This window comes from Equus przewalskii, chromosome 1 (genome assembly GCF_037783145.1).
Source record: "Equus przewalskii isolate Varuska chromosome 1, EquPr2, whole genome shotgun sequence".
In the NCBI taxonomy this organism is placed as follows: domain Eukaryota; kingdom Metazoa; phylum Chordata; class Mammalia; order Perissodactyla; family Equidae; genus Equus; species Equus przewalskii.
The window spans coordinates 148,529,374-148,540,997 of record NC_091831.1 but is presented as its reverse complement, the minus strand read 5'-3'; the positions used below and the strand labels follow the sequence as shown (position 1 = coordinate 148,540,997).

Here is an 11,624-nt window from a genome sequence, read left to right as displayed (position 1 = left end):
GGGAGGGAGGCCAACACTGCGTTTTAACCAGCCTTCCAGGTCTCAGATGCACACTAAAATTTGAGCACCACCGGCCCAGCCTTTCCCTCTGATTCTGTAGCTTAGGGTTAGGGTATTTCTGTTCTGACAGATGGTTATCAAGGTGACTTTTGGCCCTCTTTCTTGTTTGAAGCCTGCTTAGGAGAGAGGAAACACTGTGTCCCCAGACTTTGTAAGAAAAGGGGAAAAAGCCTACATTGTTGGTTATTTTTGACAGTTGCAGGTTTGATGATTGCAGAAGAACTTGCCCTGGAGAGCTTGTTAAGAAGGAGGCAGGCCTGAAAGAGTCCTCCCTCCCTTTTCCACAAAGGTACTGATCTGTCTGCCTCACCTCCTGCCCTGGGGCCTGCTGCTTCTCGAGCCAGTCCTTAAAAGGAGCAGTGGGTGCCACATTTGTTCTTTCTGGTGCCAGGTCTGCACTATTTCACTTCCCTGGCGTCAAGTGGATGCTTAATGAGAGGCTGTGATGTAGGCCGGCAGACTCGTTGAGAGAAAGCAGCCTCAGTCTTCTTTATGTGGGCTCCTCTCATTGCCTTTCCCAGCCTCGAGGGCCAGCTCAGTGAGGTTGTGGCCAGCCTGTGTCGGCCTTCCTTGTCAGCCCTGATAACCCTCGCTCAGAAAGAGAGGCTTGCCAGGGTCTGTGGACACTGATAAATGACTCAAGAGGCAGAAGTGAAGTGGTGTCTTGAGGTTCTCCTTTTCTCTTGACCCCCTGAGTTTGTCCCCAAATTAAGATGTGGCCATATGGGGATTTTTGCTATTTCCTTTGTTCTTTGGGGGGCTAGTACCATCTTTTCCTGTTATTCCTATCCCTGAGGCCAGGGCCTGGGGCTGGAGGTGACACCTTCCAAACTTGTGCCTTGTTAGATGGTTGGGGGTCCCCTGCTTCCAGGGATCCCCAATTACCTGTCCCTTGACCATAAGAAAACAGAGTCATGCTGCTCCTTTGTGTAAAAAACCTTAACTCTGGGAGACCTGGAACAAACTCCACAAGGAAATTTGTTTCTGGGGAAAATATCAGAAAAACAAAAACTGTGGTGTGAGTCCTCCTGATGTAAACAGAGGCAAAGAGAAGACACTCTGAGCTGTGAGAGCTAGGGGAAAATGCTTCAGACTTGCTTGTGATGCAGGCCGTGGGTGAGGGCGTAGAACGCTCCCCGTAAGAGCAGGGGATCTTCGTGAGGCCTGTAACTCAACCAGCCTCTCGCGGGGGACTGGAAGGAGCTCACCGTCCTGGGAGGCTGGATAAACTTACAAATCATCCCTTGTTCCCTGAGAGTGTATTGACTCCAGTGAAGATGAGACTAGAAGAGAAGGTAAAGGAAAAGCTAGAAAACAAAGTAGACAGAGATCACACCAAATAGCTACTTCATTTATTCAACCAATTTTTACTGAGTCACTTCTGTGCGCCAGGGTACCATTCATAGAGTGCCCATGCGGGCTGGTTGTATTTTGCATACTCTTATCTTTAATTTTCTCAGCAACCCTTCAAGGTAGGTAGGTATTACTAGCCCCATTTTGCAGATAAGGAAACTGAGGCTTTTTGAGATTAAAATTGACCAAGGTCGCCCAGCTAGCAGATGGCAGACCTAGGATTCAGATTCAGTCTGTCAGATGGCAAGGCCCATGTTTGTTCCACTCTCCCATGCTGCCTGTCCTCAGAACACATGCCTCCCTTGCAATGGGCTGTGCTCCCCTCTGCGAGGCGAGATGGACCCAGGACGGAGATGCCCTGCACCTCTTCTGCCTTCCTTGTTTTGAGGCCTTAGGTCAAGCTGTCGTCTCCCTACGGCTCCCTACTGCCCTGTGTGCTGTCCCCTCTCAGTCCCTGCAGCTCTGTGCCCGGGTTCCTAATAGCTGCATCTCATGGAGAACTTCCCACCTGTGAGGAGTAGTCTTGTCTGTCGGTTGGAGGGAAGGGCATCCAAGAGGAAGGCTCCTGGCCAGGCCTTTAAACGGAGGAGGCAGGAAGAGATATACCAGCCTTCCCTGGCCCCAAGGTTTGTGGAGGGGTGTCTAACTATGCGCCCTCCCGCACTATAGCTGGTTCCATCCTAGAGCAGGAGGGTTGGCCACCGTAGCTGTGGGTCACTTATCCTGAAGAAGGCCTCCCTTTTGTTGAGAAAAGCTAAGTGATACTTGCCGTGCACGACAATCTTCCTCCAATGGAGACGCCCTGTGCCAGTCTCCACTCTCTCCAACCCCTAGTGACTCTCATGACATCCTTTCTCCTAACGTCCTCCTAGATGTTACCCCCAGTGACAGAAACCCTATTTCTCCCTAGCTCTTCTACCCAGCTTTCTCTCCTGCTTAGGTCCTGTTCTAAAGGCTGAATCAGAGCTCTGCCCAAATCCTACATCCCCATCCCATAGTCAAACATGCCTTGGCATATACCCTTTAATGAAGGCACATCTGTACAGTTGGCAGCATTGGGGTTTGGGAGCAGTTTGTGAATCTTAGGATTCAAATTCTTTGTGTGCATGTGTGTATATGAGGAAGATTGGCCCTGAGCTAACATCTGTGTCAATCTTCCTCTACTTTGTATGTGGGATGCTGCCACAGCATGGCTTGGTGAGTGGTGTGTAGGTCCACGCCCAGGATCCAAACTGGCGAACACTGGGCCACTGAGGCACAGCTTGCAAACTTAACTACTACACCACCCGGCTGGCCCCATGAATTCAAATTCTTGATCACAACTATTTTTGGAGACATCTGAATTGAGGGGCTCTGCCTGAACCTGCTGTACCCCAGCCCCATCTTTTGGGAGTCATGGATTCCAGGGATGGTACCATGCTCCCAAGCTATATATGTGTGACAGGAAGGCAAGAGGAACACTTGGGCTTGGAATCTTTCACCCTGGCCTATTCATTTCTCACAGGGGTCTTCTTCCCATATGCACAGGAATGTTCCAAAGCCATTCCAAATCCTCTAATCAACCCCACACCGACCTCTTGCACCCCCCTTCACCTCACCCTATTCTCAACTAGCTTTCTCACTCCCCACCAAGGGAAGTTGGCACCACACACTCACTGGCCTCTCAAGCATCTTGCCAGGAGCCTCAGCTTCCCACCCAACTCTGAAGCCAGGAAGCTCCCACCCAGCAGGCGCGTGCCTCCGCCATCCCCTACATAGCCAGCAACAGCCCTTAGAGTCTAGAGTCTGTCTTTGCCCCTAGCCCTCCATATATTCTAATCCAAACTCTTACTGCTCCAAGTGTGGTCCAGGAACTAGCAGTATAGGCAACAACCGTGGCAGGGCCAGAGAGGAGGGGAGCAGCGGAGGTCACCCTGGGAGATCCGGGCAAGGGCTTGGGGGCAAAGGGCACGCATGAGGAGAAAGAGAGGAGCACTTGCCTTGTGAGCAGAGGTGGATGCTTCCCTTTGGGCTCCTCCCGCCATCCCCAGCCCCTGTCGGGCACCTACAGCCAAAAACAGCTCCTGCTGCGCAGCCTGAATCTGCTGGATGACTGAGTCTCTTCCCTCCCTCTTGCTGGCAAAGTCCCCGTCGCCCACCGGCTGCATAGCTGGTAGTGGGTGCTCAGGAAATGTTTGTTGAATTGAGAGGAAGCCACAGCTTGTGCGGAGTCTGGATAATTCACCAGACGGGGGCCTCCGGGGAGGGGAGGAACGGAGACTAAGTAGGAAAGACAAGTCCTGATGTCGTACTTAGCTGGAGTCGCTCTTCTCTGTCTCTTGAGTCTGTGTCTGAGTCCTTGCTTCTGCATGATCATGGTGCAGGGAGGTGCTGAGGAAGAGGAAGTAGGAGACGGCAAGGAACGGCCCTGGGCGGCAGGGCTGCCCCCTTGTCCCCATTCAGGGTGCACTTGATGTTTGACCTGGGTGTAGGGGAGGAGGTTCCCTACTGTGTGAAGAGAAGGCTATCCCCTCCCCACCCAACCCCACCACATTTCAGCAGGAGGCCTTCCCAGGGACTCTCCCTTTTGCAGAGAAGACCTGAGCTCTGCTCCGCTGTCCCTAGCTCAGTCCCTGACAGCTGCGTGGCCTCAGCCTCCTCTTCCAGAAAGGCAAGAGTCTGCCGGCTGATCCTGACATTCCCTTGGGTTGGCCATCCCTTGCATCTCGGGCTGTGAGTCACCTGGGTGCAAGGCAGGGGTGTGGGAAAGGGCCCAGGCCCAGGCTGGCCATGTCAGCTGCTGAGGCTGCCTGCACCTGAGGAACCGGAAGCCAGCAGCTGGAGAGGGAGGTCAGACCCTGGGGGTGACGGGAGCCGGGCAAGGTAGGTGCTGTGTGCTTCCAGGCAGTGCTCTCTCACTATGGCAGGGACGCTTGTGTCGTGGGCAGCAGTAGGCCCAGGACGGGTCTCCCCAGCCTCAGAGACCAGGTGTGGCATGGGAATATACCAGGGGCTGTGCCTGCATGTGAAAACACACACGCGCACATGGATATGCACATAAGGTTCAGGGAGGGACAGCTACTTGCCCTCACAATGTCACTCCACCAGAAAATTTGCCAAACCACTCAGCCAGACTGCCACAGCCCCCAGCAACCAGATGCCCACCACACAGGAGACTCAGCTGTGTTCTTCTCTCCTCCTCTCCCCAGCCTGGCCCCCTGCCCCCAGGAGCTCTGCTCAGCATCTTCCCACAGGACCAGGACCCCCTGTCCTGCTCCTTACGCCTCCTGTGCCCCTTGCCCTTTGGCTGGTTCCTCTGGGGGGCCTGCTTCGGGGCGCCAGACCCTGCTGGGCCCCAGCCTTGCCAGACCTATCTTCTCTGGGTTCCAGGGGCCCTGCTCCTCTTTGTGGCTCAGAGGAAGTCTGGACTTCTGGCTTGGCCTGGGGGTCATCATGCCACCCCAGGGGCTGCTCAGAACCATCCGGTCTGGACACAGGGCTCTCCTGGGCGCCAGGCCTTAGATCAAGCACACACACGCTCTCCCCAGGCCCAGGGCTACTGGCCCCTCCTAGAGAGAGGTCAAGGGGAACCAAGTCAGTGTTTTGTGGAGAGCCAGGGACAGGACTGGCTGTGGAAGCTCCTGACTCTCCTTTCGGCCCCTCTGCGGATGCCGGGGCTGGGCTGGTTCCCGGGGTGCTTGTGGGTCTGCCCGGCTCCATCCTGCTCTGCGTCTGTGCATGTTCCTTCTCACTCAGGGTCTTTCTGGTGTTTTGGCTTCCCTGAAACAAGAGATTGGCCCTGCTGGCTGGTGAATTCAGGGAACATGTCCCTAGCCTCCCCCATCCTATGCCCAAGTACTCACCTCCTGACTCTCCAGCCCCTCCTTGTCCTCCTTCATTTCCCACCTGTAGGAACACAGCATGTGGCAGGCCCTACTTCTCTGCACCCCACTTCACATCCCCTGCTCCATAGCCAGTGGTGCATGTTCCCTGGGGAGAAGCTAGAGCCCAAGGGTCTCAGAGGAGCATCAGAGCCAGAATGAGGCTCCAGGATGCTTCCCTTCCAGTGGACCTTGCTCCCCAAATCCAACCATTTCCTCTGAACACCACCCACCTTAGCCCCATCTCAGGTCCCCAGCTGTTGTTTATGGCCAAGCCTGCAGCACCTTGAGTTCTGTGGGGATTCCAGGCGTGTCCCTTCCTGCACTGCCTGGGAAAGGCGCCTGACTTCCCGGGGGAAGGTAACTGCTGTAATTACTGCTGGCCTCCCTGGGTACCGGGCTCTTGCTGCTGCTGCCTTTGCTGATGGCCTCTCCCCGCATCTCATTAACCTGCCACCAGGCAGCAGTCAACCAGGAGGCAGAGGCCCCGGGGTTGGGGGGGCGGGGGGCGGCTGGAGCAAGCACCTGGACTAGTCCTGGTCCTGACCTCCCAGGGGCAAGGGAGATGCAGGAAATCAGGGAGCCCAGATGCCTCCCCTGATCTTGCCACCTGCCACCAGTTACCTGCGGGCCCTGCCAGTCAGCCTCTCCATCCCCCGGGCTTTGCTGCGTGTGGCCGGCGCCAGCGAGGGTCTGCTGGGTTGTCCACCCCGAGAAGTACCACCTGCAAGAGATGGCCCCCAAATCAAGGAGAGAAGAAGGCCTTCGCAGCCCACTCCTTCACCAGCTCACAGGACCCTGCTGCTCCTTCTCTCCCAACTCACCTTTGCCATCAGGGGGCAATGATGGTGGCTGCAGCTTCCTGTGGCTCCTGGGACCTAAGTGGGGCAAAGGAAATGGGGAAAGGGTGGGGTGACAAAGGATCCAAGGCAGGAACACCAGTTCTTCCAGGACCAGGATGCTGTCAGTCCAGTTGTGGGTTTTCTGGCTTCCAAAAGGAGTCCTGGCCTGGGGGATCAGGAAGGCTGGGTCCCTGTGCTCGCTCAGCCACTCCTGGCCAGGTGACTGGCCGAGCCTCTCCAGCACCATATTGTGTGAAAGGAGGGGCCAGCAATTCACAGAGGTCTGTTCCTACTATTGGGGGGGGGGGGGGGGGGCGGAGCTTTCACCCAGGAGGGACCACCACCTCAAAGGGACCCCAGGGCAGACTTCCTTGTGAGCCTCCTCCCCAGACCTTCTGGAGTCAGAACTCGGGGCAGGAGCTGTGGGTTTGAGGGTGGGAATGGAGGTCATGATGCCCTCCTCTGATAGTGAGGGAGAGGAAGGAAGACATTCTTCCATGCTTCCTTCCGGCTCTGAAAATAAGTGGTAAACCAAGAGATAGAGAAAAGAGACAAAGACGAGGTGAGGTGAAAAAAGCCAAGGAGCGGAGTGGGGTGCGGTGGTGCTGGCTCACCCCTGCTGCTGCCTGCCCTGGCCAGGCCCTCTTCTCGAGGCTTGCTGGAGTCCTGTGGCCTGTAGAGACAGAGCGAGGGAGTCAGGCTGCTGGCACAGGGAGGACAAAGGCTATAGCAAGACCTACACCAACACCACCACCCCCGACGCCAGCCCCAGAACTGAGGGCCACAGGGAGACAGTGGGCCAAGAAAGATGGGGGACCCAGGGTCCACACAGAGCTCTGAGCCCAGGGCCCAGCCAGAGGACCCGCACAGACCCTCACCACCCTGGGGAGGGTCCCAGCAGCCCTCCAAGAAGCACCCACAGTTAGTCCAACCCCAAGCCCCACAAGCATGTCAGCCCAACAAGCTGCCCAGCCCTGCCACCCACGTGGGCTTGGCCTTGTCCAGGTCCCATGGGCGGCGCCAGTCACCCTGTGCATCTCTGTGCCGGGCGAGGCGGGCCAGGTCAATCTGTTCCCGCTCCTGTTTCCACTGGGCATAGTCCCAGCCCACCTCTGGGGATCCCCCCACTGGCCGACGGGGAGCTGGGCCTGGGACTAGGCCTGGATTCCGGGGCTCCCGAGCACCCTGCAAGGACAAGACACTCAACACCATGGGGTAGAAGCCGAAAGAGCCCTGGGCTTGGAATGGAGATCCAGAGAGTCTACTAACCCTGTCCTCTCTCAAGGTTTCGACGTCCCCATCTAAAAATTAGATCCATTCCATCTCTAACATGCTGTTTGTCATAAGCACGGTTTCCATCCATTTGTTAGCTGTGTCTTTTGGGCAAGTTACTTAACCTCTCTGTGTATCATTTCCTCATCTGTAAAATGGGGATAATAATAGCACCTCTTCATGGGATTGTGGCAGGGGTGTGTGGACAGGCCCAGGGTGGAAAGGATCCAAGCAGCTGTGAGCAAGAGCCAGGACTAGGGGCTGCTGCCACCTAGAGGTCACACCTGGCGCATGGCCAGTCCCCGACACCGGCCTGGCCCTTGCCAAGGTCCCCGCCTGCTTTCCACCAGAGGTTGAGGTAGGGTAAGGGGCTGGGTCACATCTCTGGCCCACCCAACGGGGAGACTGGCCCGTGGAAGGAAGAAGGGGTGGGAATTCTTGCAGGTGCTGCCTGGGCCATTTCTCCACAGATGGGGCACATATGTGACTCAGCTTCTCGGCCTCCTCCAAATGGGGACCGCCACATTTATGTCCCCATGCCCTCTTGAAGATGTACCTTCCGTGCAGAATCTGAGGTGCCAGCCATCTGCATGGAGGGGCTCCGGCCCAAGCCCCCTCCAGGTGACCCTTCCATCCCCTGGTTCCTCACTTTGGTGAGCTTCTCGCTAACGATCCGCTTGGCCTGGGGGAGATGAGGATGGGCAGTGTGGCAGTGCAGAGCAAGAAGAGGCTGCCCACCTCGTGCCTGGGCTTCCCCCACCCACCCAGCTCACCTCAGCTTTGTTTTCCATGGTCACAGCCAGCTCCACCTGCTCCCCCAAGCAGAAAGTACCGGCGTGGTCCTCCACTTCCTCATCCTCAAGCATCTCCTTGGCTGCTCTGGATCCCAGGGTGCTCCTTGCCCAGTTCTGGCTGACGACCCGCTTCTCCTGCAGAATGAGGTGCTGTGTCCTCAGGCCACAGCAGCAGTGCTGGGCAGGAGCTGGGGGCTGGGTCCTTCGAGTGGCTCCCCAGGCCGGGCTCCCGCCTTGGCCATCCCTGGAATGCCCACAGAGGAGCTGACTCCACGGGGCGTTCACATGCCAGTGGCATTAGATTATCCAGGGCCTGGGGCCACTTAGGGGCCCAAGATGCCACAGTGGCCCTGTCATCTCTGAGCTGGGAAATCCAGAGCACTCTGACAATGAGGCTTTGTCCCTCAGACGCTGTTCCTGGCATTCAGCCCCAACTTCTCTGTCCCCCTGGGGTTTGGGGTTTGGAGCAGCCTGTGCTTTGGGGCATAGGTGCAGGGCTGTGGGGCTGGAAAAATGTATGAGGAGGCTTTTATTTGGCGGCCTTTCAGCTGTGACCCTTTGGGGATAGGGTGACAACAGTGGCCTGGGCTGCATGGGGTTGGGAGTGGTGGGTGCGCCCCAGGACTGTAAGTGGGAGAAGCAGAGGAGCAGTGACAGCTGCTCCCCACCCCCGACACAGGCTGGGCCTCCACCTCCTTTCCACCCCACCCTGTCTCCCGGGTGGGGCTTACACCAGGAATCTGGCTGATGGTGACAGTGAGGCCATCAGGTCGGAGGAGCTCTGGTGTGGTCACAGCCATGCCCCCCTGCTCTGCCTGCCGACGGTCTTCCTGGATCTCCTGTGGGAGGGCCCGGGGTCAGCACAGGCCATGGCCCCCCAGACGCACAGAGACACAGACGCCGACAGGCCTACACAGAGAGACACCAGTGGGACACCAGGGGGAAGACCATCACATCACAGAGTCCCCAAGACCCTCACAGAGCCTTTGAGATGGACCACACCCGCCCTAACCCTGGCCCCAGGCCCAGAGCCTGCAGGGAGAGACCACCATGCAGAGGTCTGCGGGCCAGACAGGGAGTGCCAACCCAGTGAGTCCTCCAGGCCCCGTCACAGCCCACTGACCTGGTACCTGCGTAGCAAGGCCTGGTTCTTCTTGCGAAGGGCAACTATCCTCCGATCCAGCTCTGCGTCCTTCTCTTCCTGCCTGCCCATTGGGGACTCGGCCCCCCGAGGCCCCTGCAGAGGGCAGGAGGCCCCAGCTCCTGACTGCTGGGCCCATCCCTTACCAGTTCCGCAGCTTTCCCATTCACCCACCCAACCATATTCTTACCACCCAAGGAGCAAACCCCAGACCCAGAGCTAGGCTCAAACAGAAGGACGACGGTCACTCGGGGAGATGGCACATTGAAAGCCCCAGGCCCCCACCTCACTAGGCCTGCCTGCCCATCTCTCTGCCCCCTCAGGGCTCGGGTCAGGGCCTCATACCCAGGCCCACAGCTCCCAGCAGAGAGTTGCCCCTCCCCCCGGCTCTCCGGGGAGCAACACTGCCGAGCTGAGCCTGGAATGGGAGTTATAAATGGCTCTGGCAGCGGAACCTGCCGTGACTGGGAAGTTGCCAGGGGATTCAGGAGATCGAGGGGGGAGCTGTTTGCCTCCCAGGCCCAGAACCACAGTGAAAAGAGAGGCCTCTGCTCCGTCCTGGGCTCCCAGGCCCTGGACCCCACTCCTCAGGCCTGTGCCCAGCTTGTGGGAAAGAGTCGCTCCCAGGGGCCCAGCCTCTCCAGGCCATGAGCTGCTGGCAATCGGGGCAGCAGAGAGCCAACTCCGTGAGCAGGCCCAGCGGGGAAACCACCTGGGCCAGCCATGCCTCTGCACCAAGATCTCCAGGTCCCTCTCCGGCTGCAGGGCCTCTGTTGTGGCCAATGCCCCTGTCTAGCCCCTCGCACCTCCCCCACCCGCCTAAGCACAGCCCTCTTCCTCCCAGGCCCAGCTGTCCCTAGCTGCCCCCAGAGTGTGGCTGCCAGTGTCCTAGCCCCCTCCCACCCCCAAGAAGCCCCCCGTCAAAGGCGAAGTGCCACTCACAGCAGAGTGCATGGTAACAGCAGGCACCGAGAGAATTCCAGAGCAGCCCCAGGGGAACCAGAGCAGGAGGGAAGCCGGAGCCACGGGAGCCGGGCCTCTGCCGGCCTCTCCCTGCCGGCTTTGCTGCTCAGCACACGAGATCATGTTGTGATTACAAAAGACTCCTCTGGGCTCCCAGCCAGGAACGCCGCGGCCACTGCCCCCACCCATCCACTTTCAGAGGGCGAGGACCAGGGCACTGGCAGCCAGCTGGCCCTGCCCAGCACCTCTCTGTGCCCTGCCCCAGTGTCCCCAGGCAGACTGGCAGAGACTTCTCCCCAGTGGGTTGAGCCCACACAGGGGGCCTGGCTGCCCCAGGCCCTGCCTTCTCCCAGACCCTGCCTTCTCCCAGATCCTGTCTCCCAGCGGGATCCCACGCTGGGCCTGCCTGCAGGAGGATGGGCAGCCAGCATAGGCTCCCGTCCCTCCCTTTAGTAGAGAAAGGCCTACAGGACACAGCCCAGTCCACTGGGCTCCCTGTCTGAGGGTCCCCTGCTCCTCAAATGAGCCTCTCCTCACTCTCCTGTCAGCACTGGTTTAAGTAATTTGAAGGGATCAAGAAGCTCACCTCTCCTAAACCACCGAGTACTACCGCATTCCTAAAATAACACCATTAGTCATTCATTCCTTTAGGTTGAACACTGTCTACCCTGTACTTAAAAGTACTGTCCCTCCCGGGAGGCTCAGCTGTTTGGGTCTCCCCTTGGCGTGGAGAGCTGGGCCTTCCTTCAGGGCCCGTGCCCCTACAGCTCAGAGCTGGCCAACAGCCTTCCTTCCTCCGGCTCCTGAGTCTGGACCCTTCCCAGCCTTGCTCTCCAGAGCGGCCCCTTTCAGCCTCTCCGACCCCAAGAAAGGAAGCAGGCTTTCTCGGGAAAGCCTCTCCCCAAATCTTCCTGGGACAGCTGAGGCTGCTGTCTCTGCCTGGGGGAGCAGCTTGCCAGGCAATCCCACCCTTAGAACCTCTGGGGGGTGCTGGGGTGGGGTGGGCTCTGTATCAGGAGCAACTGAGCTCTATTTCAGTAGTAACAAGGCCCCACCTCCAGGCCAGAGGTCCCGGCATTCCCCACATCCCTGATTGACCAGGCCTCAGTTTCCCTAATCCCATGCCACAACTTGTCCCCTTCTGTTTCAGGAGCAGAAAGCCTCGCTGCCCTCTCTCTCCTCCCCAGACCAGCCCAGGCAGCCAGAAGTCCAACCTCTTGACCTATCCCCTTGAACTATGCCTTCCTGTCAGCCCTCCCCTCCCCACCACACTTAGCCTCTTTCCCAGCCAGGCCTTCACATAGTACTCCTGACCCCACACCCGATCTCCACCACCCCA

At 58.1% G+C, this 11,624-nt stretch overlaps 1 protein-coding gene across 4 annotated transcripts; it reads right to left on the bottom strand.

The window, feature by feature from the left end:
• Nucleotides 1-1,390: 1,390 nt before the first annotated feature.
• CCDC9B (coiled-coil domain containing 9B) lies at nucleotides 1,391-10,851 on the bottom strand. 4 transcript variants are annotated; one of them, XM_070625347.1, is made up of 11 exons: nucleotides 10,265-10,851; nucleotides 9,305-9,418; nucleotides 8,913-9,020; nucleotides 8,161-8,316; nucleotides 7,944-8,069; nucleotides 7,101-7,300; nucleotides 6,730-6,788; nucleotides 6,098-6,151; nucleotides 5,898-5,997; nucleotides 5,256-5,298; nucleotides 1,391-5,191 (listed from the first exon to the last, which is right to left on the bottom strand). In XM_070625347.1, exons 1-11 carry the CDS (start codon nucleotides 10,472-10,474, stop codon nucleotides 5,141-5,143), a joined length of 1,221 nt encoding a protein of 406 aa, XP_070481448.1. In that variant the 5' UTR covers nucleotides 10,475-10,851; the 3' UTR covers nucleotides 1,391-5,140. The 4 variants fall into 4 exon arrangements, with proteins under 4 accessions (XP_070481448.1, XP_008507705.2, XP_070481431.1 ...); XM_008509483.2 differs by having other exon boundaries at nucleotides 1,391-5,172; XM_070625330.1 differs by lacking the exon at nucleotides 9,305-9,418 and having other exon boundaries at nucleotides 1,391-5,172; nucleotides 10,265-10,550.
• Nucleotides 10,852-11,624: the final 773 nt, after the last annotated feature.

Coding starts and splice junctions, on each gene's coding strand:
- CCDC9B (XM_008509483.2), bottom strand. CDS start 10,474: ATGGGTGGGGGCAGTGGCCGCGGCGTTCCTGGCTGGGAGCCCAGAGGA. Junction 7,301..7,943: donor CCTCAGATTCTGCACGGAAG/GTACATCTTCAA, acceptor TTGTCCTTGCAG/GGTGCTCGGGAGCCCCGGAA. Junction 5,998..6,097: donor ATTGCCCCCTGATGGCAAAG/GTGAGTTGGGAG, acceptor CATCTCTTGCAG/GTGGTACTTCTCGGGGTGGA.